This window comes from Saimiri boliviensis, chromosome 1 (genome assembly GCF_048565385.1).
Source record: "Saimiri boliviensis isolate mSaiBol1 chromosome 1, mSaiBol1.pri, whole genome shotgun sequence".
NCBI lineage: Eukaryota > Metazoa > Chordata > Mammalia > Primates > Cebidae > Saimiri > Saimiri boliviensis.
This window is the reverse complement of record NC_133449.1, coordinates 25,349,267-25,377,148: the sequence shown is the minus strand read 5'-3', so window position 1 is coordinate 25,377,148 and position 27,882 is coordinate 25,349,267. Positions and strand designations below refer to the sequence as shown.

General features: G+C 40.3%; 1 protein-coding gene across 3 annotated transcripts in view; it reads left to right on the top strand.

The window, feature by feature from the left end:
* The window catches only part of ASXL2 (ASXL transcriptional regulator 2), a 159,080-nt gene that overhangs the window by 30,155 nt on the left and 101,043 nt on the right, over window positions 1-27,882 (top strand). For all 3 annotated transcript variants that reach the window (XM_074395086.1, XM_074395090.1, XM_074395092.1), the window contains exon 2: window positions 11,021-11,103. In XM_074395086.1, the coding sequence (XP_074251187.1) occupies window positions 11,021-11,103 (83 nt within the window). The remainder of the gene's footprint in view (window positions 1-11,020; window positions 11,104-27,882) is intronic.

Genomic DNA, 27,882 nt, shown 5'->3' with positions numbered 1-27,882 from the left:
TACTCTCAAGTTTCTGCCCCCAAATCTGTAAATTTATTTGCATTTTCCCTTACCTTTTATCCTTTTATTTTTTTGAAGAGGCATTTTTACTAGTGTCTAAAGCTAATCTTGCCACCTATGTTCCTAATTTCCTCAGGCAACCATTAAGTGTTTTATATCCATCATGTAATAGGCACTAGTAATACTAAATGTTTCAGTCTGGGCATGGTGGCTCACACTTGTAGTCCTAGCTACTTGGGAGGCTGAGGCGGGAGGATTGCCTGAGCCCGGGGGTTTGAGGCTGCAGTGGGCTCTGATTATGTCTCTTCACTCCAGCCTGGGTGACAAAGCGAGTCCCTGTGTCAAAAACAAAAAACCGGTGCACTGTGATAAACTGTACTGGGGATGTATAGGGTGCTGCTCTAGGAGCGTAGCTATTTTTGAAGCCATGGGAAGACGAAAATGTCTAAGGAGAGTAGAAATTGAGGAGAAAAGCATCCTGAAGAAGACAAACATGGAAAGACTGTGGAGAATCAGGAAGTTGCTAGTGGAGAGGTAGAGTAGAGTGAACCAACAAGAGTCTAGTGTGACAGAAGCTGAACAGAGAAGTGCATCTCAGGACACAGGTAGGGATCAACAGATACTGCTGAACTGCCAGGTAAGGACCTTTCCCCTCTTTCCTCTGAAGGCTCTGTTGGATAACATTTCTGTCTGAATACTGCGTGTTCCTTGCTATTCTCATGTGTTGAGCTCCTGAACTCAGGTGAGTGTTTGTATAGTGAGTTTGGTGGCTGAAGGAAACCACATCCATCCTCTGAATTCATTTCGTTCTTGAGTGTCAAATCTGAACTAGTAGCTCAAGTTCAGATGATGGCTCAAGTTCAGATAATGAGGAATTTGTCAAAAACTGTATCCGAAATTACTTGCAGGGAAATACTGGTGGGAAGCAGGGAGAGGGGATATATCTAAGGGATATTTGGGTCTCCCTTTATCCTGGTTCAGTGAAACTTCATTTGACAAGACAATTATTCCTCAATTCCACATTTTCTGTTTCCTTTATTGTCCTAGAAAGAGTTCTTTTAATTCCCTGTTGCTACCTCTAGACTCCCAGTCAGTGCTAAATCCCCTTACGTCTGATTTCTTCCCTCCGGATTAAGTGGAATCTAAATTTACAAAGTTAATTAAAGATCCCTTTGTTGCTAAATACAGGGGATACATCTCAGCCTCTAGGCAGTATTTGACATTGTTGACCACCTACACCTTAGAATACTTTAGTATTTTCTGAAACACCAAAGTTTTCTGTTTTTTTTTTTCTTTTCTTTTTTTCTTTTTTTTTTTTTTTTTTTTTGAGACGGAGTTTCGCTCTCGTTGCCCAGGCTGGAGTGCAGTGGCGCGATCTCGGCTCACTGCAACCTCTGCCTCCTGGGCTCAGGCAATTCTCCTGCCTCAGCCTCCTGAGTAGCTGGGATTACAGGCACGCGCCACCACGCCCAGCTAGTTTTTTGTATTTTTAGTAGAGACGGGGTTTCACTATGTTGACCAGGATGGTCTCGATCTCTCGACCTCGTGATCCACCCACCTTGGCCTCCCAAAGTGCTGGGATTACAGGCTGAGCCACCGCGCCCGGCCTGTTTTTTTTTTCTTATCCCTCTGGTTGGTTTATTTGTTAGCTCTTCTTCTCTGGCTTTCAAAGATTATATATTGTTCTGTAGCATAAGCCCTCATCTTTTCTCACTCTCTGTTGCTGGCTGATCTGATTTACTGCTATGGCACAAGTTACCCTAATTAAAGCTTTTGAGTGGTTAAATGTGCCTTATGACACTGATACAACTGTATGTAAAGATCACTGTGTTATTAACTTGCACATTTTAAATGTAACAGTCATGTAGATTATACAGAATTCAGACTGTGCACATCTGTATATCTGGAATGAATTCATAGTGCAACAATAATTGAAATATTCCTGTTATTTAGGCTAGAATCAAACTTGAATCTTAGAGGCAACTCAGTTATTCTTGACTGCTCGAAAATATAATTTTCAAATCCTTTTTATTAACTGAATTAGGAATCTGCAAGCTAAGAAATAAATATATTAAGCATCCTCTTAAAATCTAGATTTAAATCTGTGTAGTGTTGATTTTTAATTCTTCTGAGTGGTTATTCATCTTGTCATAAAATAGTTTCTAAAATTGTACTTTAAAGTTACATGAACATTTCAGTGGAATCAGGTTTTCTTTGATAAACACTGCCCTCCTGTGGTTAATGTAACCTAACAGTTTTGCAAAACTGCTGTACGTAGTCTTTTCTACTCGTAAAAATAATGTAGTGGTTTTATACAGCATATTTGCCCAGTAATATATGTGGCCATTTAGGGTTTTTTTTTCTCCCTCATTCTCTCTCTCTTAGTTTTTTTCTAGTGTGTCTGCATATTTTTCTCATTTCTATCTATGCACATTTTCTTTCTTTCTTTGGCAGGGGGACAGTCTCACTCTGTCACTCAGGCTGGAGTCCAGTGGCATGATCTCAGCTCATAGCAACCTCAGACTCCTGAGTAGTTGGGATAACAAGGTGTGTACCACCACACCCAGCTAATCTTTCTTTCTTTCTTTCTTTCTTTTTTTTTTTTTTTTTTTTGAGAGCGAGTCTTGCTCTGTCGCCCAGGCTGGAGTGCAATGGCTCGATCCCAATTCACTGCAGCCTCTGCCTCCAGGGTTTAAGTGATTCTTCTGCCTCTGCCTCATGAGTAGCCAGGATTACAGGTGCTCACCACCACGCCTGGCTAATTTTTTAATTTTTAGTAGAGACAGGGTTTTGCCCTGTTGGGCAGGCTGGTCTTGAACTCCTGACCTCAAGTGATCCACCCGCCTCGGTCTTCCAAAGTGCTGAGATTACAGGTGTGAGCCACTGCACCCGGCCTCATCTTTGTATTTTTAGTAGAACCAGGATATGGCCATGTTGGCCAGGTTGGTCTCTTACTCCTGGCCTCAAATGATCTGCCTGCCTTGGCCTCCCAAAGTGCTGGGAGCCACGGAACCTGGCCCATGCACTGTTTCTTATGTGAATTATAAGAGTTAAATGTAAATGAATATAGAAAAAAATATTAAGCTGTCAAAGGGGGGGAAGCTACATTTAAATGTAAACGTGCTAAAATAAATTGAAAAGAGCAGTCAGTTACAATACATAAAATTAATAAAAACTTCCATGGAAATTCAGTAGTGATAAAAAGGATGAAGAATGAACTGGTGAAAGGTTTTGTACTAAATGTGACAGTAAATGTTTCAATATATTTAATATAAATTAGCTCTCACAAATGGTATATAAGTAAGTAGACGATGGCCTTGAATAGCCAATTCACAAGTGAGGAAATACAGTAATTAAAGCACAAAAATATATTTAAATCTGTAATGCTACTTTATAAAATGGTAGTGATAAGATTTATGATGTATTTCAGACAAAAACCAACATCAGCTTGGGAGCATGCTGGAAAACCAGCTAATTATTCTAAAAACAATAAATACAAAAACAACCAAGTTACTTATCCTGCTTTTTTTTTTTTTTTTTTTTTTTGAGACAGAGTCTCACTCTGTTGCTCAGGCTGGAATGCAGTGGCACGATCTCGGCTCACTGCTGCAACCTCTGTCTCCTGGGTTCAAGCAATTCTCCTGCCTCAGCCCCCTGAGTAGCTGGGATTACGGGCACATTCCACCAACACCCAGCTAACTTCTGTATTTTTAATAGAAATGGGGGTTTCACCATGTTGGTCATGCTGGTCTCCAACTCTGAACCTCTTGATCCACCTGCCTCGGACTCCCAGAGTGCTAGGATTACAGGCATGAGCCACCGCACCCAACCTGCTTTTTTTTTTTTTTTTTGAGATTGAGTTTTGCTCTTGTTGCCCAGGCTGAAGTGCAGTGATGCAATCTTGGCTTACTGCAACCTCCGCCTGCTGGGTTCAAGCAATTTTCCTGCCTCAGCCTCCCAAGTAGCTGGGGTTACAAGTGTGTGCCACCATGCCTGGCTAATTTTTGTATTTTTGGTAGAGACAGGGTTTTACCAGGATGGCCTTGAACTACTCATCTCAGGTGATCCACCCACCTCGGCCTCCCAGAGTGCTGAGATTACAGGTGTGAGCTACTGTGCCCAGCCTTATCCTGCTTTTTTTTTTTTTTTTTTTTTTAATATGAATTGTACCTCAGATAACCAAGTAGATGGTGGAAAACGTTTCTTTTTAGAAGGACTGTGGCTTATAAATGAAAAAGGAACAATAGACTATCAGCACTTTCCAGCTCCTAAATAAAATGGATGGAGATAGTGATCACTGGTGGCTGCTAAAACAATTAGACTGAAATGCCAATGGGAGAGTTTATAATAAGTGGATCAAGTAGACCGCGTCTATCCACTGATGTATCTTAGCATCTCAAAAAAGAGATTATAGATACTTTGTATGTTCTGATGTGGTGTGGTAGGAGGTACACAGTATGCCTATGAAATTTTCTTTCTAAAACTCTGAATCTGAGCAAGCCTAGGTTTCAGTTCTAATTTTTAGGAAATGCAAGAGACAGAGGACTATATGATTAGCAAAATACAGAATGTGGGTAACTATAGTACAGTTTACTAGTTTTCTTCTGTAAGTAAATGGGAAGAAAAAAAGAGTGAGAGACACCCATAGATTAAAAGATACTTCAAGACATGTGTTAACCAAATGCAATGTGTGTGGGTCTATTGGTTTGAACAAACCAACTATTAAAAAAAAGTTTTTTCCATGTAAATTTAAGAGATTGACTAAATAATTTGATATTAAGGAATTATAGTCATTTTCTGATGTGGATAATGTTTCTTAAGTCCTTGTTGTCCGAGATATATACTACATATAATATTAATGAATGAAATGTCTAAGGCTTGCTTCAGAATAACCCAGTTTTTGAAGAGAGGGTGGCTGAATATATGGATGAAACAAGATAGGCCATGTGTTGATAATTGTGATAACAGGTGAGGGGTATGTGATGGTTCACTGTAATGTTCTAATTTGGTAAACGTTTTTAAATTTCCATAGTCAAATGTTTTAAAGGTGTAATATTTAAGTCTTTAATTGAAAAACATTTTTCTTTCTCCCCCAAACTGCTTATAGCTTTAAATAGTTTGAGAAAATTTAGTATAATACTTTTTAAAATTAAAACTAATTCTAGGCAAGGTATGGTGGCTCACACCTATAATCCTAACACTTGGAGAGGCCAAGGCAGGTAGAACGTTGAGCCCAGGAATTTGACACTTGCCTGTACGACATGCCAAAACCCCATCTCTACAAAAAGTACAAAACCTCAGGAGTTTGAGACCAGCCTAGGCAACATGGCAAAACCCTGTCTCTACAAAAAAATATGAAAATTAGACAGGTGTAGTGGCACATGCCTATAGTTCTAGCTACTCAGAAGGCTGAGGTGGGAGGGTAGCTTGAGCCTTGGAGGCGGAGGTTGCAGTGAGCTGTGATTGTAGCACTACACTGCAGCCTGGGTAATACAGTGAGACCCTGTCTCAAAAAAAGCAACAACAAAAAACCAATCTTTTTCTTTTCTTTCTTTCTTTTTTTTTTTTTTTTTTGGTCACAGAGTCTTGCTCTTTCACCCAGGCTGGAGTACAGTGGTGCTATCTTGGCTCTTTGCAGCCTCTGCCTTCTGGGTTTAAGTGATTCTTGTTCCTCGGTCTCCTGAGTAACTGAGATTGCAGGTGCCCACCACCACAGCTGGCTAATTTTTTTTTTTTGAGATAGAGTCTCACTCTGGTGCCAGACTGGAGTGCAGTGGCGTGATCTTAGCTCACTGCAACCTCTGTCTCCCGGGTTCAAGCAATTCTCCTGCCTCAGCCTCCCAAGTAACTGGGACTACAGGCGCACACCACCATGCATAGCTAATTTTTGTATTTTTAGTAGAGACCGGATTTCACCATGTTGGCCAGGATGGTCTCAATCTCTTGACATCGTGATCTGCCCGCCTCGGCCTCCCAAAGTGCTGGGATTATAGGCGTGAACCACCACGCTGGCCTAATTTATTTATTTATTTATTTTTAAGTAGAGACAGGGTTTCTTCTTCTTGACCAGGCTGGTCTTGAACTTCAGGCCTCAAGTGATCTGCCCTCCTTAGCCTCCCAAAATGCTGGGATTACAGGCGTGAGCCACCGAACCTCGCCTAAAAAAACTAAGTTTAAATGCCTAGCATTTAAATGAAGCTGTGATAAACATTTTTTGTTTGTTTTGAGACGGAGTCTTGCTCTGTTGCTCATGCTGGAGTACAGTGGTATGGTCTCAGCTTGCTGTAACCTCCACGTCCCAAGTTCAAGCTGATCCTTCTGCTTCAGCCTCCGAGTCGCTGGGATTACAGGTGTGCACCACCACACCTGGCTAATTTTTGTATTTTTAGTAGAGATGGGGTTTCACCATGTTGGTGAGGCTGGTCTCGACCTCCTGACCTCATGATCTGCCCAACTTGGCCTCCGAATGTGCTGTGATTACAATATGTGTGTATATATATGTGTAAATACACACACACATACATACATACATACATATTTTTTTGAGAGATAGTTTTGCTCTTGTTGCCCAGACTGGAGTGCAATGATGTGATCTCAGTTCACTGCAGCCTCTGCCTCCTGGGTCGAAGCAATTCTCCTGCCTCAGCCTCCCTAGTAGCCGGGATTATAGGCACCCACCACCGCACCTGGCTAATTTTTATATTTTTAGTAGAAACAGGGTTTCACCACGTTGGCCAGGCTGATCTCAAACTCTTGACCTCATGTGATCTGCCTGTCTTGGCCTCCCAAAGTGCTGGGATTACAGGTGTGAGCCACCACACCCAGCCTCCTTAAGTAGTTTTAACTAGCAGGTTTTCTCTGTTTTATTAAAATATAGAACATCTGGGAAATCAGTGAAATCCTTGAGACCTCGAAACAACATGGTTTTTTGTCTCCACTTGTAATAGTTTAATGTCTTATGTTTCAACCACATTAAAATATTAAAATAGCAATTCCTTGTTCTGCAGAATATATCAGAAAATGTTAATTTTTATTAGCATGGATAATATAATATTTTCTTTCTTTCTTTTTTTTTTTTTTTTTTGAGGCGGAGTTTCACTTTTACCCAGGCTGGAGTGCAATGGCACGATCTCGGCTCACCGCAACCTCCGCCTCCTGGGTTCAGGCAATTCTCCTGCCTCAGCCTCCTGAGTAGCTGGGATTACAGGCATGCGCCACCACGCCCAGCTAGTTTTTTGTATTTTTAGTAGAGACGGGGTTTCACCATGTTGACCAGGATGGTCTCGATCTCTTGACCTCGTGATCCACCCGCCTCGGCCTCCCAAAGTGCTGGGATTACAGGCTTGAGCCACCGTGCCCGGCTCTTTCTTTTTTTTTTAATGAGACGGAGTTTCGCTCTTGTTACCCAGGCTGGAGTGCAATGGCGCGATCTCGGCTCACCGCAACCTCCGCCTCCTGGGTTCAGGCAATTCTCCTGCCTCAGCCTCCTGAGTAGCTAGGATTACAGGCACGCACCACCATGCCCCGCTAACTTTTTGTATTTTTAGTAGAGACGGGGTTTCATCATGTTGATCAGGATGGTCTCGATCTCTTGACCTCGTGATCCACCCGCCTCGGCCTCCCAAAGTGCTGGGATTACCGGTGTGAGCCACTGCGTCCGGCCGAATATAATATTTTCAATTCTGAGTGTGACTCATTCTGATAATGATTTAATAATCACCTTTCAATTAAGATTTGATATGCCAGAGAATTATACTCCAGAAATATTAATTTCCATTTTCTAGCTCCTTGGACAGATGTACGTATTCATACAAGTAGCCATTTCATGGTGTTTATTATTGCGATGTTTTTGCCATTTAAATTGGCAGGAAAAAACCCACATTGAAATGTATTATATTTGACTGCTATTAAAGTCAAATGTATTTCATTTGCTTCATAGATTTTTATTATGGGAAATTGATTATGTACGTAAAAGTGGACAATAACATAGTGAATATCTTTGTGCTCACCATTTAGCTTCTATAATTATCAATTTATGGCCAGTCTTGCTATATTTAAACCCCTATCCTCGTATATTTTTTGAAGTAACTCCCAGACATCACATGATTTCATCCATGAATACATCAGTGTGCAAATGCTTTTTCATATGGTTATTGTCCAGTTATATTAACCCGTTTGTGAACTATTACTTGTCCAGGTCCATAGTGTATTTTTGTTCATTTTCAGTACTTTAATACATTTTTAACATGTAGACAATAAATAAAGGTTAGGTTTTCTGTGTGGGCCTTAACCTGATGAAGGCAGTAAGTTCAACTTTGGACAACTGAAATTTGATAAGCTTACGGAATATCCAACGGTTACAGGTTTTTCTTTTTCTTTTTTTTCCTTTTTTGAGACGGAGTTTCGCTCTTGTTACCCAGGCTGGAGTGCAATGACGCGATCTCGGCTCACCGCAACCTCCGCCTCCTGGGTTCAGGCAATTCTCCTGCCTCAGCCTCCTGAGTAGCTCAGATTACAGGCATGTGCCACCATGCCCAGCTACTTTTTTGTAATTTTAGTAGAGATGGGGTTTCACCGTGTTGACCAGGATGGTCTCGATCTCTTGACCTCGTGATCCACCCGCCTCGACCTCCCAAAGTGCTGGGATTACAGGCTTGAGCCACTGCGCCCGGCTTGATTACAGGTTTTTAATAGTTTTTAGTAGACTGCGGCTTGATCCATCAAAGTGTGAGTGCTTAAGGCTTAGTGTGGATAATGTTATTCAGGGAGATTTTGGTGGAGTGAAAAGTAAAAGGGGTAAGTGGATGTTTATAAAATATTTGAGGGATAGGCATAGAAAAAGACATCTACAAAGAAGACTGAGAAAAATATTTTTGGGAAAAAGGGAAGTTTAGGAGTGTGATGTCTGTGAAGGGAACAGTTAATAATGTCAGATGTAGCAGAGAGATCAAAGAAGATGATCAACAGAAATAAGTGTTGGGTTTTATGGCTGACCAAATGAGAAAATAGTTGCAAACACAGGAGACAGTGTGTTATTGTCATGCAAGACTTGGATTTGAATTTTGGCTGCCACTTATCTTGCTATGTTATGTTTGGAAATATTACTGGTTATTGCATTTTTATTTCATATAGAAATGTAAGTGTAAACAACAAAATAAACATATATGAAATAATACATGTATATCTGTTGAGACTCTGTTAGCTATTTGTTTCAAGAATATTCACCAGACATCTTGAAGCATAGTTAAAATAGCTGCTTTTGTCTGATAATTCCAACATCTGTGCCACCTTGGGTTTATTGTGTATACCTTGTTTTTTCTCTTGTGAGTTACTGATTTCCTTACTCTTCATATGTTGAGTAAGTTTGAATTGTGTATTAGATATAGATAGATATATTTTTTGAGACAGGGTCTTTCTCTGTTGCCCAGGCTGGAGTGCAGGGGCACAATCTCCGCTTACTGCAACTTCCACCTCCCAGGTTCAAGCTATTCTTGGCCTCAGTGCCTCGAGTAGCTAAAATTACAAGCATACACCACCACGCCTGGCTAATTTTTTTTTTTTTCTTTTTTTGAGACAGAGTCTTGGTCTGTTGCCCAGGCTGGAGTGCAGTGGCATGATCTCGGCTCACTGCAACCTCTGCCTCCTGGGTTCAAAGGATTCTCCTGCCTCAGGCTCCTGAGTACCTGGGATTACAGGCACTCACCACCACGCCTGGCTAATTTTTTTCTTTTTCTTTTTCTTTTGAGGCAGAGTCTTGCTCTGTCACCCAGGCTGGAGTGCAGTGGTGCAGTCTTGGCCCACTCTAGCCTCCGCCTCTGGGGTTCTTGCCATCCTCCTGCCTCAGCCTCCTGAGTAGCTGGGCCTACAGGCGCACATGGCCAGGACCAGCTAATTGTGTGTGTGTGTGTGTATGTGTGTGTGTGTGTGTGTGTGTGTGTGTGTGTGTGTGTGTGTTTAGTAGAGTTGAGGTTTCACCCTGTTGCCCAGGCTGGTCTTGAACTCCTTTACCTCAAGTAATCTGCCCGCTTTGGCTTCCCAAAGTGCCGAGGTAACAGGCATGAGCCAGTGTGCCCAGCTTGTAGGACCCCTTGCGAGGTTGCGCTTTCTTGGAGTTTCAGGTCCCTGTCTAGCTGCTGCTGATGTTACCAAAGCTGCTCCCATGGGATTGCCTCGGCCAAGGGCAGAGAAAAAGAAAACGGGGGAGAAACCCAGAGAATTTTCCCTTTCTCTATCCAGTATTTAGAAATGTCCTCTTGACTGTGCCTCAGACCAAAAGAAGAGATTTTTCTTTTGCAAGACTTTCTGCCTACACTTAGCCTGTAATTCTGGGTTTTGGGCTGCCTTTGAGTCCAGGCTCAGGGGAGGTACCAGAGGGAAACAAAATCGGGAAAATCACTGCTGGACTAGTGGTACTCCTGGTTGTGGTTTTCTCTCCAAGCCACCTGCTACTATTTCCCAAGTCTTCAAATAGCTGCTCCATGCATTCTGTCCAGGTTTTTAGTTACATTCAGTGGGAGAGACAGAATGGACTATGCCTGCTCTTCACTGGAACCAGAACATAGATATCACTTTAATTTTATTATAATTATATTGTTTACTTATTTTGGTTAAGGATTTATTGTGTATCTGTGATTTACTAGGCTTTGCTATACATTTACCAGGAAATGGGTAATCTAACGGTAGATTACCCTGCAGTAGATCACAGGTAGTGAAGGGATGTGGGGATGGAGGCAGAAGTAAACAATTACGTATTTATTAGTAGTGAATAATTGGGTTATTAATTTTAGCTTTTTTAGTCAATTTCTGCTTCAGGATTTGACTTACTATTTATGACTGAGAGAAAGAAGATCTGATATATATTGTTAATTTTTCTTTTATTCTGAAATATAAGGAATGAAAAGTCTGTATATGTATGGTCTGGATATAATTATTAAGGTACAACTATAAGAAATATACTTACATATAGAATTATAAGAACTTAAAATAAGAAATAATTTATTATTATGTACTTGTTTCTCAGGTCTTAGAAAAATACCCCAATACACCCATGAGTCATAAAGAAATTCTTCAGGTTATCCAGAGAGAAGGACTAAAAGAAATCAGGTGAGTTATTTATAAATATTATTAGTAATAATTAATAATATTTGATCAGAGTATTTGGTAGTATATAGTAGTATACTTTAGTCCTGAAAATTATTTATTAAATTTTAATCATTTGTTAATGATTTACTCAGCTGTTGGATCCTTGGAATTTTTTAAGTCATTACATAGTTTTAAAACCAGAAGTAAATCAAATTCTTAGAAAGCATAACTATCTTTAAGCTCATGCACTTTAAATTTTAGGAAGGGCTGGAGCCATCTTCAAGCCTTCATCTGTTATTTCAGGCTTTTGATTTAATAAACTTGGCCATTAGTGATAAAAGTTATTGTCGTACAGGGAGAGTCCTATAGGTCGACAGATAGTCTAGGAAGAAATAACACTGGCTAAAAAGGATAAAATGAAAAAGAACTGTAAAGCAGTTTATATGTCAAATAACGATCGTATCATGTTCAAATATAATAGACTTGGGTCACTAATACAGGATTAAAGATAACACTTTAATTTCTAGGAACCGTATTATATTACAGTAACAAGCTAGGCATGGTGGCTCACACTTGTAATTCTAGCTCTTTGGGAGGCTGAGATGGGAGGATTGCTCGAGGCCAGGAGTTTGAGACCAGCCTGGCCAACACAGTGAAACCTCATCTCTACAAAAAATTGAATTAACTAGATTTGGTGGTGTGTTCCTATAGTCCTAGCTCTTTGGGAGGCTGAGGTGGGAGGATCGCTTGAGTCCAGGAGTTTGAGGCTGCAGGGTACTAAGAAGGTGCCACTGCACCCCAGCCTGGGTGACAGAGCAAGACTCTGTCTTGTTAAAAAACAAAACAAAACAAAACAAAAACAAAAAAACCAGTAATACATGCTAGTGTTCTTTGTTTTGCGATAGAATCTTGCTCTGTCGCCCAGGCTGGGGTGCAGTGGCACGATCTCAGCTCACTGCAACCTCTGCCTCCTCAGTTCAAGCAGTTCTCCTGCCTCAGCCTCCTGAGTAGCTGGGATTACAGGCATGTTCCATCCCACCCAGCTAATCTTTGTATTTTTAGTGGAGACGGGGATTCACCGTGTTCGCCAGGCTGGTCTTGAACTGACCTCAGGTGATCCACCTGGCTTAGCCTCCGAAAGTGCTGGGATTACAGGCATGAGCCACCGCACCCGGCCAATAGTCAGTGTTCTTAATCAAGGCTGTCCTCAAGAAATTATATTAAGTATGCTCTGTATATTAAGACAGAAAATTGGGAGTCTATGTTAGATTTTCATTAAGATAGGAAAAGTTGCAGTGCTTTCAAACTACTAGTGGTTTTCAGCGATGCGTGGGATTGTGTAACACTCAGAGAAAGAGTTCAGAATTTTGGGGGGCTGTTTTTGATTATACAGTGATTGCGGTAGAGGAACACAATGTCATTTAGTGGGCAGGTCACAGGAATGCTACATGTCTGGTGTTGTGCTGGATATAGCTTCACATTGAATAGTTTTTCATCTCAGGTACCAGTAGTGTTCCCATTGAGAAACAGGAAGCTATGCCCAAATATTTGTAAATGGACAGTATAGTTCCTGATGAATGGCCATTGCACGTTCTAGATTTTATTTCTCATTTTCTTTTTTATTTTAAGACAAAGTTTCACTCTTGTTGCCTAGGCTGAGTGCAGTGGTATGATCTTGGTTGACTACAACCTCTGCCTCCCAGGTTGAAGCGATTCTTATGCGTCAGTCTCCCGAGTAGCTGGGATTACAGGCATGTGCCACCACGCCTGGCTAATTTTGTATTTTTAGAAGAGATGGGATTTCTCCATGTTGGTCGAGCTGGTCTCGAACTCCTGACCTCAGGTGATCTGCCTGCCTCGGCCTTCCAATGTGCTGGGATTACAGGCATGAGCTACCATGCCTAGCCTTTTTTATTTTTGTTTTTTTAAGAGATAGAGTCTCTGGCTGTGTGTAGTGGCTCATCCCAGCACTTTAGGAGGCCAGGGTGGGCAGATCACGAGGTCACGAGTTGGAGACCATCCTGGCCAACATGGTGAAACCTCGTTGCTACTAAAAATACAAAAATTAGCTGGTCATGATGGTGCATGCCTGTAATTCCAGCTTCTCGAGAGGCTGAGGCAGGAGAATTGCTTGAACCAGGGAGGCAGAGGTTGTGGTGAACTGAGATTGAGCCACTGCACTGCATCGTGGCAACAGAGCAAGACTCTGTCTCAAAGAAAAAAAAAAAAAAGAAAAAAAGAAATGGAGTCTCATTATATTACCCAGCCTGGAGTGCAGTGGCTGTTGACAGCCATGATCATGGTGTACTACAGCCTTTAACTCCTGGCCTAAAGTAATTCTCCCATCTCTGCCTTCTGAAGCTGGGACTATGAGCACTCGTTTTCTTTTCTTTGACATGAAATTCTAATAGAGTTTTAAAATTGGCTCTCTCTAAAGCAGTTTAAATTTTTTTTGATTTGATTTATAGTGAAACAAGTAGGCTGAAATAAATTAGGTTTGCTTCATGGATATGAAAAAGTAAATTATAAATTAGTCTATCTTACTTTATATAACACATCCCTGAAAAATTGAGTGTACCTATCTTAAAATTAAAACATTAAAATGCATTTTGAAGGCTGGGCACAGTGTGTCATGCCTGTAGTCCCAGCACTTTGGGAGGCTGAGGTAGGTGGATCACCTGAGGTCAGGAGTTTGAGACCAGCCTAGCCACCATGGTAAAACCCCGTCTCTTAAAAAAAAAAAAAAAAAAAAAAAAAAATCAGCCAGGCATGGTGGCATGCGCCTGTAATCCCAGCTACTTGGGTGTCTGATGCAGGAGAATAGCTGGAACCCAGGAGGTAGGAATTGCAGTTAGCTGAGATTGTGCCACTGCACCCCATCCTGGGCAACAGAGCGAGATTCCATCTCAAAAAATACGTCTGAAGAATTCACTTTTAAAAATACCATTTGTGGGCTGGATGCAGTGGCTCACACCTGTAATTACAGCACCTTGGGAGGCCGAAGCAGGCAGATCATGTGAGATCAGGAGGTCTAAATGTCAGTATCATCCAGCTCTAACATAGTAAGCCTCTGGGACTTTAAACTTACCATGCTTATTTCCAGGGAGCAAGCAGGAATAGTAAATAAAGATTAGTAAACAAAACAAAACAACCACAGGAAAAAATGAAGAGTTTTTTTAAAAAAAGGTAGTCAAGTATGTGGATCATCAGATAGCTTCTGGTTCACTTGGTGACAATTTAAAGTAGCTTTTCCTGGTTAAAGTATATTGTGGTTATGCAGTTATGGGACTACAAAGCAGTTCTTTCTACGTCACCAGTAACTTTGATTTTGCCAAATCTACAGGATTTTTACTTCTTGCCTCTCCTGCGTCTTAGAATTATTTAACATAGGAGGCTATTATATTACTTCCTTCTTGAAACTTAAGAGACACTATGAAGTTTTCTACCTTCCTTCCTCTTTAAGCTTTCTTTCTCAGTGTTTGTGCTAATAACCTTCTCTCCAATTTAAATGCAGTTTTTATTTCCATTCCCATAGCTTTAAATATCATTTCTGTTTTGTTAACTCCCACATGTATAAGGAAGCTACTTTCCCTCTCAGCTTCTGTACATGCTGACCACCCTTAGTAGGGGATGTGCTTTCACTCAGCTATGTGACAGTTAAGTCTTTTGGGTCTCCATTTGGGTACCTCTTTTTCAGAGAGAATTTTGTCTGACTTAGTGGTCTTGATCATATCTACCTATTTTAGTTTGTTGTAGTGTTTTGTGTTTTTTTCTTTTTCTTTTGATTCAGAGTTTTGGTCTTGTAGCCTAGGCTAGAGTGCAATGGCGCTATCTTGGCTCACTGCAACCTCTGCCTCCCGGGTTCAGGCATTCTCCTGCCATAGCCTCTTAAGTAGCTGGGACTACAGGCATGTGCCACCACGACTGGCTAATTTCTGTATTTTTAGTAGAGACAGGGTTTCACCGTGTTGGCCAGGCTTGTCTTGAACTCTTGACCTCAAATGGTCCGCCGTCCTTGGCCTCCCAAAGTGCTGGGATTACAGGTGTGAGCCACTGCGCCCAGCGTGTTCTGTGTTCTTCAGACCACTAAGGTTTGAAATTATACATTTTTGTAACTGTAAAAAAACATATAATTTCTCAGTACCTTACATTAAGCTAGCTCCAGAGGCAGTGACATTATCTTTCCCTCACCCCTCAGCATATGGTTCATAAATATGGTCCATAGTATTTCAAACCTACTTGTTAATGAATATATGAGGTATTATTGGTTGGAAGATCATTTTCTTTCATATTTTACTTTTTTCTTTTATTTTTTTTTAAATAGAGATGGAGTTTCACCGTATTGGTCAGACTGGTCTTGAACTCCTGACCTCAGGTGATCCACCCGCCTTGGCCTCTCAAAATGCTGGGATTACAGGCATGAGCCACCGCGCCCAGCCTGGAAGATCATTTTCATATGTAGTTATAGATTATTCTCTTCCTGCAGTGATGTGTCAAATGGTAGTCTTTTTTTTTTTCTTCTGAGACAGGGTCTCACTCTGTCACCGAGGCTGGAGTGCACTGGCGTGACCTTGGCTCACTGCAGCCTCATTTTTTGGGATCAAGCAATCTCATGACCTCAGCCTCCTGAGTAGCTGGGATGAGAGGTACATGTACCACCACTCCCAGCTTTTATTTGTGTTTTTTGTAGAGACAAGGGTTTCACCATGTTGCCCACACTGGTCTCAAACTCTTAGGCTCAAGCGATCCTCATGTCTTGGCCTCCCAAAGTGCTGGGATTACAGGCGTGAGCCACTGTGCCCAGCTGGTAGTAGTATATTCTTAAAAGTTTTTTAGAAAGATTACAGAATGAAACACATACTATGCTTCTCAAAGGTGTGTGACTAATTGTTTTATTTTCATTCCTCAGACCTCAATACGTGACTTGGAGTTCTTCTCCCTTTATATTTTTCCTTTGGCTCCCACATTTGGAAGAATTTTGCATAGATTATTCAATACCATTTTTGTTTGATTTTAAAATTAAGTGGTAACAACTGAAATATTTATGAACATATTAATGAATAAACAAAATAAGTTATATGCATACAAGGAATATTATTCAGTCTTAAGAAGATAGAAAATTCTGATACTTGCTACAGTATGGATGAACCTTGAAAATGTTATGCTAAATGAAGTAATCAGACCCAAAAGTACAAATATATGACTCTACTTAAATGAAATACCTAGAATAGGTAAATTCGTAGAAAGTGAGTTACTATTGAATGAGGACAGAATTTCTGTTAGAGACGTAGACAAGTTCTGAAAATGGATGATGGTGACAATGTTGTGAATTTACTTAATGCTACTGATTATAAATGGTTAAAATGGTAACTTTTATGTTATGTGGGTTTTACTGCAATCAACCAATAAAATATTTAAAAAGAAGTGGTTAGCTCCTAGCTGAGAAAGCTTCAGCTACTAACCCCTTTAAGAAGTTAGGTGGTAAGATTGACAACCATTTATCCAACGTATGGAATTCTCAGAATTAATCAGAAACATGAATTCCTTTTTTTTTTTAAAAAAAAATTACAATCTTTAAATTAAATGCTTGTTTATAACTATAAAGCATAGCAGCATTTTAGAAAATACAGGAAGAAAAAGGTACTTAAATTTTCCCCCTCACCATTACCTATGACTTTGTGTATTCCATTATTATTATTTTATGCATTAATGCACTAATTTTAAAGATAGTTTAGGCTGGGCATGGTGGTTCACACCTGTAACCCCAACACTTTGGGGTTTGTATTTTAAAGTACAAAAATTTGCTGGGCATGGTGGCGCGCACCTGTAGTCCCAGCTACTTGGGAGCTGAGGCAGGAGAATTGCTTTAACCTGGGAGGTGGAGGTTGCAGTGAGCCAAGATTGCACCACTGCACTCCAGCTTGGCGCCTGGCAACAGAGCAAGACTGTCTCCAAAAAAAAAAAATCAATCTATATATTGGGTAGAGATTTTGTTTATTGGGTTTGTTTAGTTAAACAACCCGTATTCTGGCTGTGATCCCAGCACTTTGGGAGGCCAAAGCGGGCAGATCACCAGGTCAGGAGATCGAGATCATGCCGGCTAACCCTGTGAAACCCCATCTCTTAAAAAAAGAGCCCATATTCTCATTATTGTATCTCGTGTGTTGATTCTGGATTATACTGTGCGTTTGTATGATCTAAATATTCAAGGAATGGTTAGGTATTTTGTTTCCCTCTGAGACACTAGAAATAAAACCAAGGATTCAGAGAGATGTGTCCACTTGTGTACATTTTGATGGTATACTTCAGTTACTCTCTAAGGGAAACAATTCAGAATTCTATGTTACCTTGAATCGAAGTAACATTTATGGCAAAATGGCTGTCATTAGCCATCGGGATATAAAATAGCCCTTTAAAAAAGCGCTTTCCTTTTTGTCTGATGATGTTGATTTTACAGTTTGCAGAGAAACAAAGAACACCTAGTGCCCCAGTTTGTTTTTAAGTTTCTCCCAACTCGAGCCCATATTTCTTCTTGTCATTATAAACTATGCCATTGGTCAGGAAGTGTCAGAGGTGATTCAAACGGCAGCCTCCCGAATATGCTCCCATAGCCACTCCCACACAGCTTCATGGAACTGTTTCTGAGATTTTGGGCATTGATAGTTTATTTAAATGTTCTCTATAAGCCTCTGAGCTATATACAGTTCTAGAGTTCTTAGGGTCTGATCAGAAGACCAGAAACTACACAGTAATTTGAACAGGATCGTTATCAGCTGGAAGTTATTAACAGATTAACCAGGGATTAACTATTCAAAGGTAAAGAGGAAGCAGGGCTCTGGTTCAGTGGATGACAAAGTTCATTGGTGCTGTAGCCTGAGGTGGCCACAGGAAAACTGCCTGCTAGGTACTAGAAGAGCTTTGCTGTAAAGCCCTTTGCTGGGGAACCTGTCCAACCTTTTGGGGAATAAATACTAGCTACTGCATATTTATGTAATATATGAAAATACACAGGTACAGCTAAACACATGAGTGAATGTAACTTCTTTCTTTTTGTCTTTTTTTTTTCTTTGAGACAGGGTCTCACTGTAACCCAGACTAGAGTGCAGTGGCACAATCATGGCTCACTGCAGCTTTGACTTCCTAAGTAGCTGGTATCACAGGCATATGCCGTCATGCTTGGCTAATGTTTTGTATTTTTTGTAGAGATGGGGTTTTGCCATGTTGCTCAGGCTGGTCTTGAACTCTTGGACTCAAGTGGTCCTCTTGCTTTGGCCTCCCAAAGTTTACAGTCATTAGCCACTGTACCTGACTGCCTCTTTTTTTATTTTTTCCAATCACAGTTCACTGCAGCCTCAAGTGATTCTCCCACCTTAGCCTCTCTAGCAGCTGGTACCACAGGCACACACCACCATTCCTGGCTAATTTTTAAATTTTGGGTGGAGACAAGGTCTCTGTGTTGCCCAGGCTTGTCTCAGACTCCTGGGCTTAAGGGATCCTCCCACCTTGGCCTCCTAAACTGCTGGGCTTATAGGTGTAAGCCACAACACTTGGCCTAAGGACACTTTTTTAAAATATAAAATTTTACTTTTGGAAAATTCTAAACTAAAAAGTATACATCCTCCGTTAAAAACTATAAATAGTCTTTACACCTTGGGTGTTCTGAAATAAATTGCAGTCATTTTATCATATGAATATGTCAGTATATATCTCACAGATAACTTGAGACTAGTTGTGTGCAATTTGGATAATTTGGCTTGTTATAAAGAATAAAACAATTAACTCTACACATTAAGCATACACACCGTTGACAGAATACGCACCCTGAATACTCTTTGAAACTATGCCTGTTAATTCTTTACTGTTACTCATTACCACTTCTACTCTTAGGCTAGATATACAATAGGTTTTTCCCCTCCCTGTGGCTGCCATTGGTGTTGACAGATGTGCTTTTATAGCATTAAGTGTAGGAGTTAATGCCTTCCTTCTAAAGTAGCTATTACCTTTAGTGCTTTCCCCCCTCCCTGCCTTTGGAGTTTCCTTAACCTGCTTTGCTCATTTTGTTAGCTGTATTATCTTGACTCTTCTTGTATCAGCTAATAGAGAAACAGAGTTTTTAGGAAAGAAGAGAAAAATAATAAAGTATTCAGTTCTTGAGATCCTATTCTCTGAATAGTTTTTCTTGTCTTTCCATTCATGAATAGAAGAGGCAAAATAAATTAGGAAGATTATTTGTTCATGAATTTATCATCCATGAATTCGGCATTTTCTGAATTAAATCATTTGTGAGTGATCCCAAGGGTTCATGATATATAATTAGTAATTTTGATGAGTTTGAATCTTTCACACATATATTACATATAAGATGAATATATGTAAGTTATAAAGCTAATGAATGCATGTGGCCAACTGCCTAGATTGTAAAGAACTCTGGGAACCACCCAGCAAAGATCATGCTCAGTAAACGTTTTAGAGATTGAGATTTTACCTCTTTGGGGGAGTCCTAATGACATCTGATCAGTACCAATTTGTCTATGAAGAAAATAATCTCTTTCCTACAATATTTAAGGTTATATGTTTTAGCTTACTTTATACAAAAACCAATCAGAGCACCTATTTTTTCCCCATCTCTCCACATGCAAACTTTATAGCAAGGGAAATAAAGTCAATGTTCTCTGTGACTTTCCAGTGGAAATCCTTACCCCTGCAGAGTAGATCGATTATTTGCTAGGATTTCATTAGAAAAAGCTTAGTTTTAGAATGAAGAACATTATTCATTGTATTGATACTATGTCTAAGGTTGGCTGATACCTTCATGGTTAAGCCTGCATCTTCCTCCTCTTCTTCTTTTTAAACATCTTTAAAATATTCTTTGTAGAGATGGGGTCTCACTATGTTGCTCAGGCTGATCTTGGACTCTTGGGCTCAAGCAATTCTCCTGCTTTGGCCTGGGCATGCGCCACTGTGCCCAGCCATCTTCCCTATCTATTAGTTGCAATCTGCTTTGAGGTTCACAAACCTGGTAGGGATGTCAAGAAGGATTAATAATGAAAAAATGACAACAAAGTGCTTGGGTCTTGACAGAAAAGAGTATTCTTATCCATTGTAATTCACATCCTCAAGAACTCTATTTTGGGTCACAGGGAAGCTCATAAACCTTAAGTCCATAGCTGATGGCTTTATGATGGCTCCTTGATATTGAAATGCATGGGAAGAATATTAAAGAATGGGAAGTATTCATTGTATACACATTTAACTGTAAATTGCCCTAACAGTTTTACTCTGTTACAGAATCAAATTACTGCAACTGTTTTCTGAAGTTTAGACTTTTTAGCTAAATTTGTATATTTTTAGATATATTTTGATATTATTTTTTGCTAACTTTTAAATTTTAATGAAGAAATTAATGTTTTATGTAGCATAATGAGGGGGTTGCTAATTGGGGGAATTGTGGATATTGCTGGGAGTAAGAAAAATAAAAAACGATTAAAAGCTTTTTTTTTCCCTTCTTTCATTTTGCTGCACTGCATTCCAACTCCAGAAGGTAAGAAGTATTACTTTATTCTAAAGAAGTATTATGCAATTATAAAGCACACTTTTGTAAATTTAATTGAACTTACCTTTGGATGCATGAGTTTTACTCTTTAAATAATTGTCCAGAAACTAATATTTATTATTATGTTAATGTTAATTCATTAAGTGTGCTTTTTTTGGTTCTTGCAGTTTGTAATCATTGATCATAAGTTTAGAAATCCAGTCTTCATTAACATTTATTAAAATCAACATTTGACTTATAATAGCATTGGAATACTAAGTGTTTTGCAGATTAGTAATGAAAATTTTAGGTCGTGCCTGGTGGCTCACGCCTGTAACCCCAGCACTTTGGGAGGCCGAGATGGGTGGATCACCTGGGGTCAGGAGTTCGAGACTAGCCTGACAAACATGGTGAAACTCCATCTCTAAAAAGAAAAAAAAAATAAGAAAAAATAAATAAAATATTTAATAGACTGGAAACATGTATGTTAACATTTGCTTTATGGCTGTAAGATTGAAAATGTATGTTTATGCTCTAATTTAGATAAAATATTGGTAAATCAGCCAGGCGCGATGGCTCACGCCTGTAATTCAAATACTTTGGGAGGCTGAGGTGGGCAGATCACCTGAGCTCAGGAGTTCGAGACCAGCCTGACCAATATGGTGAAACTTCATCCCTGCTAAAAAAATACAAAAAGTAACTAGGCATGGTGTTGGGCACCTGTAGTCCCAGCTACTCAGGAGGCTGAGACAGAATTGCTTGAACCCGGGAAGTAGAGGTTGCAGTGAGCCGAGATCAAGCCGCTGCACCCAGCCTGCACAACAGAGCAAGACTCCATCTCAAACAAAAAAAAAGAAAAAAGAAATTGGTAAATCCTTTAGGGCCATGATACTTAAAGCCAGGGCAAAATGGGTTAAACATCATAGTCTGGATACTTTACTGAATTGGCCTTTTGTGTGTGGGCATGGCCTTTTAGATTTGTCTCCGCCATAGCAGCTCCCGTGTTATATTATTGTCTAATTTGCCTGTGAGACTTGAGGCCACAGTCATGTCCATGTATTTTAATGTTATGTGGACATGGCATGCTTGAGTTACAGTTAGAGTTTAATTAGTCTTTTTAACTCTAGTTAACTCTGTAGTTCATTAAGTTCATTTGTAAGAACCTATTTATTGTAAGCAAGAGTTTGTGGATGAAAGTTTAATTAAGGTCTTACCAAGTTAAAATTATAATTAAATCAAAAACTAGGTAAATTTTTGTTTTGTGTTACGTTTGTTTGAAGGGAGCATATTTACTTATTTGTTTTTTTGGAGACAGAGTCTTGCTCTGTCGCCCAAGCCCTGGAGTGCAGTGGCACGATCTTGGCTCACTGCAACCTCTGCCTCCCAGATTTCAACGATTCTCCTGTCTCAGCCTCCCAAGTAGCTGGGATTACAGTCATCTGCCACCACTCTTGGCTAATTTTTGCATTTTTAGTAGAGACGGGATTTTACCCTGCTGGCTAGGCTGGTTTCGCCTTCCTGACCTCAAGTCAAGGAAGTCCCGCCTCATCCTCCCAAAGTGCTGAGATTGCAAGTGTAAGCCACCATACCCAGCCATTGATTGGGTTAAGTGCAGATGATAGGAACCAAATGTGAATAACTTAAGCAAAATGAGGTTTATTTGGAGAATGTGGAGATAAAGGCAAGACTTAGACTGAAAGGCAAGAAACAGGCTCTGAAATTAGGAGAAGGAAGGCAGCTTCATAGATCAGGTGGATAGAACTAATACCTAGTCTCATCAAGACATTCCAGCTGGGCTAAATTAGTCATTGTCTACTCTGCTCAAAGTTAAACTTTAAGGAAGAGTGAACTTGGTTGGCCCAGTGCCTAGGGATGGTAAGACGTCTTGAGGGACAGTCTTACCAAGACTGCTTCCAGTAGAGTAGGACATAGTTTCCCAAAGCAAAAGTAAGCATTTTTTTTTTTTTTTCTAAAGGCAGAGTCTTTCTTACTCTCTTGACCAGACAGGAGTGCAGTGGTACAATCTCGGCTCACTGCAACCTCTGCCTCCTGGGTTCAAGCAATTTTCCGGCTTCAGCCACCCAAGTAACTTGGATTACAGGTGCACACCACCACACGCAGCTAATTTTCTGTATTTTTAGTAAAGACAGGTTTTCACTATGTTGGTCAGGCTGGTCTTGAACTCCTGTCCTCAAGTGATCTGCTTGCCACAGCCTTCCAAGGTGCTGGGATTATAGGCATGAGGCACCATGCCCAACCAAAATTGAGCATTCTTTACGGAAGAAGAGGGAATGGATATTGGCCAGGCAGAAACAATAGATGTCCGTTGCTCACTATAGAAAATTAGAGTATAACCGAAAAATGTAAGCCATAAGCAGTTGTAAGAAGTAACCTATTATGCAGATTCTCCTAAAGGTAGCATTGTATGAAACCATAGTGCAGTATCACAGCCAGAATATTGTTTCTGATATAATCCACCTGGTTTTACTGGTACCTAGACATATGTATGTGTGTGGGGTGCTAGGTGATTTTTTTTTTTTAAGATGGGGTTTCGTTTATTTTATTTTATTTTTAAGGTGGGGGCTAGGTGATTTTTATCATGTGTATAGACACATGTACCCACCACCACAATCAAGATACAGAATACTTTCAACATATTGTTCTCCTTTTAGAATCACATGTACTTCCCTAGGACCTCCTCTAGCCCACATTCTTGATCCTAGTCTGTCCTACATTTCTATAATTCTGTCATTTCAAGAGTTTAATGGAATCATACAATATGTAACCATCTGGGATTGGCTCCCCTGCAACCCCCACTCATGGTATGTCTCTGGAGAGTCTTCCAAGTTATCGTGTCCATAGTTGATTCTTTTTTATTGCTGAGTAGTATTCTTTGGCATGGATATACCAGTTTCTAACTTTTTATCCATTGAATAATATCTGAATTGTTTCCAGGTTTTGGCTATTAAAAATAAAACTTCTATGAACATCTGTGTAAATGTTTTTGTATGGGCATACATTTTCCATTCTCTGGGATAAATGTGCAGAAAATGCTGTTGCTGGGTTGTGTGGTAAGTGCATGTTTAATATGAAAGACACCTTGAAACTAAATGAATTTCTTGTAAACTGCATAGAGTTTAGAGGTTTTTTTGGCCCACGCTGCCAATCCTTGCCTTTTGATTTGTGTATTTACACCACATATATTTAAAGTAATTATTGATAGGTGAGTTTGTCTGCCATTTTTTTGTTTCTGTTTGCTTCCTCTATTTCTCATTCCTCTGTTTCTTTTTCTTGACTTCCCCATGGATCGTATTTTAGGATTCTGCCTTGATTTATTTATAGTATTGTATTTATTTGTATGTCTTTACATAGTTTTCTTAACTGTTTCAACTGGGTATTACAATATATCCATGTGATTTGTCACCATCTACTGATAACATTTTACCACTTGAAGTGAAGTGTGGAAACCGTACTTCTGTTTAGATTCTTGAGCATGAGATGGTATTAAAATTTGTGTTCCGATTGTCAAATGTGATTTATACAATTTATGAGAAGCATAGTCTGTGGTATATACTTATTCTGCTCTCTGTTTTTTCTTCCTGGTGCTACAGGATTGCTTCTTTTATCATTTCCATTCTGTTGAATGGCTTCCTTTAGTCATTCTGTAAGAATAGGTCTACTCCTTTTAGTAAACTACTACTTTTAGTTTTACTTAGTCTGAAGCTGGTTCATCAGATACAGAATTCACAACTGACAGTTCTTTTCATTCAGCATTTGTGAAATGTCATGCCACTTCCTTCTGGCCTACATGGTTTTAGTTGAGAAATCTATTGTCATCTGAATTGGTGTTTCCTATAGTAATGTGTTGTTTCTCTCTGACTGCTTTCAAGACTTTTTCTTTGGATTTAGTTTTCAGAATTTTAATTATGATGTATCTTAGTGGACTGACTTAGTCTTGGTGGACTTATTTAGATTTATCCTATTTAGATTCACTGTGTTTCTTGAATCTGCAGGTTTATTTCTTTTTTCTTTTTAAATCCTGTTACGTCTTCAGGTTTTTTGTTGTTGTTGTTTGTTCATTTGTTTGTTTTTTGTTTTTGAGACCAAGTGTTGCTCTGTCATCCAGGCTGGAGTGCAGTGGCATGATCTCGCTCGGCTCACTGCAACTTGCGCCTCCTGGGTTCAGGTAATTCCCCTGCCTCAGCCTCCCTGAGTAGCTGGGACTACAGGCGCACGCCACCATGCCTGGCTACTTTTTTGTATTTTTAGTAGAGACGGGGTTTCACCATGTTAGCCAGGATGGTCTTTATTTCCTGACCTCTTGATTGTCCCGCCTTGGCCTTCCAGAGTGCTGGGATTACAGGTGTGAGCCATTGCTCCTGGCCAGGTTTTTGGTTTTTGAGACAGGGTTTCATTCTCTTGCCCAGGCTGGCGTGCAGTAGTGTGATCTCAGCTAACTGCAGCCTCAGCCTTCTGGGCTCAAACAATCCTCCCACCTTAGCCTCCTGAGTAGCTGAGACTACAGGTGTGTACCACCACACCCAACTAATTTTTGTATTTTCTATAGAGGCAGGAGTTCACCATGTTGCCCAGCCTAGTCTCAAGCAACGCCTGAGCTCAAGCAATTTGCCTGCCTTGTCCACCCAAAGTGCTGGGATTATAGGCATGTGCCATTGTGCCCAACCTACGTATATGTCTTTAGCCAAATAAGAGATGTTTTCAGCTGTTAATTCTTTGAATTCTCTCGTTGTTGTTGTTGTTGTTGTCTTGTTGTTGTTTTGAGACAGAGTCTCACTCTGACTCAGGCTGCAGTGCAGTGGTATGATCTCTGCTCCCTGGAACTTCTGCCTCCCAGGTTCCAGTGGTTCTCTTGTCTCAGCCTCTCTAGTGGCTGGGATTACAGGTTTGTGCCACCATACCAGCTAATTTAGTGGAGATTAAGTTTCACCACATTGGCCAGGCTGGTCTTCAACTCCTGATCTCAAGTGATCCGCCCACCTTGGCCTTCCAGAGTGTTGAGATTACAGTTATGAGCTACTACTCCCAGTGAATTATTTTTTTTTCCTTTTTTTTGAGACAGAGTTTCGCTCTTGTTACCCAGGCTGGAATGCAATGGCGCGATCTCAGCTCACCGCAACCTCCGCCCCCTGGGTTCAGGCAATTCTCCTGCCTCAGCCTCCTGAGTAGCTGGGATTACAGGCACGTGCCACCATGCCCAGCTAATTTTTTGTATTTTTAGTAGAGACGGGGTTTCACCATGTTGACCAGGATGGTCTTGATCTCTTGACCTTGTGATCCGCCCGCCTCGGCCTCCCAAAGTGCTGGGATTACAGGCTTGAGCCACCGCACCCGGCGCATGAATTCTTTTAATATCTTTCTACCCTGCTCTCTCTTTTCCTTCTGGAATGATGATGCTCTGAATGTTGAATCTTCTGTTGTTACCCCACAGTGCCTTGAGATTCTGTTAATTTTTTTTTTTCAGTGTTATTTTTTCTGTCTGCCTACATTGGGTAATTGTATTGACCTGTCCTTAAGCTCACTGATTCTATCCTCTGTCATCTTCACTCTCCTATTGATTTCATCTAGTGAGTTTTAAAATTTCTTAATGTATTTTTCATTTCTGTGTATTTCATTTCTTTTTATAAGTTCTTTGCTGATATTTTCTGTATGTTTAAGAGAATTTTAAGTCCTTTTTGAAGCATTTTTATGAGAGCAGTTCCAATATTTATTTATTTATTTATTATTATTATTTTTTTTTGAGATGAGTCTCTCTCTGTTATCCAGGCTGGAGTGCAGTGGCGTGATCTCGGCTCACTGCAGCCTCCGCCTCCCGGATTCAAGCAATTCTCCTCTCTAAGCCTCCTGAGGAGCTAGGACTACAGGCATCTGCCACCACGCCCAGCTAATTTTTGTACTTTAGAGACAGGGTTTCACCATATTTGTCAGGCTGGTGTTGAACCTCTGACCTCAGGTGATATACCCACCTTGGCCTCCCAAAGTGCTGGAATTACAGGCATGAGTCACTGCACTCGGCCTATTCCAGAATTTTTCTTATAGTTTTAACGTCTGTCTCAATGTTGGCGTCCTTTAATTGTCTTCTTTCATTCAGATAGTGATTTTCCATTGAACACTGAATATTTTTGCTATCATGTAAGGGGATGTCCAGTCTTACTTAGGCGGGCAGTAACCATGCTTAACTTAGGTTTACCGTGCGGGTCCTGGACTGTTTTGGTGGATTGTGGTTTCAGTAACAGTTTTTCAGAGCCTTTGCAATGGTATTTGGGTCTGCTTGTTTTATATGGTGCCGCAGAGGCTCCCATTGACCTCTGCTGCTTCTTGATCTCTGTTGCTTCTGTCTGAGGGGGTTGGAGTTTTCGCAGGCTGGGCTGCTTGATGCCTGCGGATATGGAGAAAAGGGAGTCTTCAGCCTGTGGGGACAGACGGGTTTCCTGGCCTGACCCCCTTTGCTTGAGCTACTTGGCTGCTCAGCATCTTGCTGGTGGGAAGGAGGTGTTGTAGTCTCAGACCACAAGGACAAAGAGGCTTCCTGGGCTGGACTCTTTTTTGTGATCTTCTCCCACTTACTGGTGGTGCCATTTGGTCTCCCCTAGTCTAGTCTTTTTTTTTTTTTTTTTTTTTGAGACTTAAGGGAACATAAAACTCGCAACGAAAGTCATTTAATAATCTCCTAAGATCTACCACAACTAAGTTACTTCTCTTCGTTGGGAAATACCAGAAATTGGTAAGATTAATGGGTCAGCCAACTACTTCAGAATTCTGAATCTCAATATAAATGGCTACATCAAGATTGGTAGTTCTGGTTCAAAGTAGAAAAAATTGTAATAAATAGTGTTAGGTGTTTAGATATCCAAGCTCTGTGTGCTAAATCAGTAAGAATATCAACTAGGACAAAGGTATACAATTGCAAAATTTCTGTCTTTTGGTTTACGTAATTGAATCTGTTGAATTTTCTTCTCTCTCTCAGCTGAATTCTTTCAGAACCATGCCCATATTTTATATTCATTCATAAGTATTTTATTTTCCTCACTAATGCTCCTTTTACCTCAGACAGTATACCCTCATAGGGAACCTTTTTCTCTACCTTTTTAATTCTGAAAAATATACTGTGTTAGGAACTTGATCTAGCCATTTTAAAAAAATGTTAGTATCTTGGCGGGGCAAGGTAGCTCACACTTGTAATCCCAGCATTTCTGGAGGCCGAGGTGGGTGGGTCACCTGAGGTCAGGAATTCGAGACCAGCCTGGCCA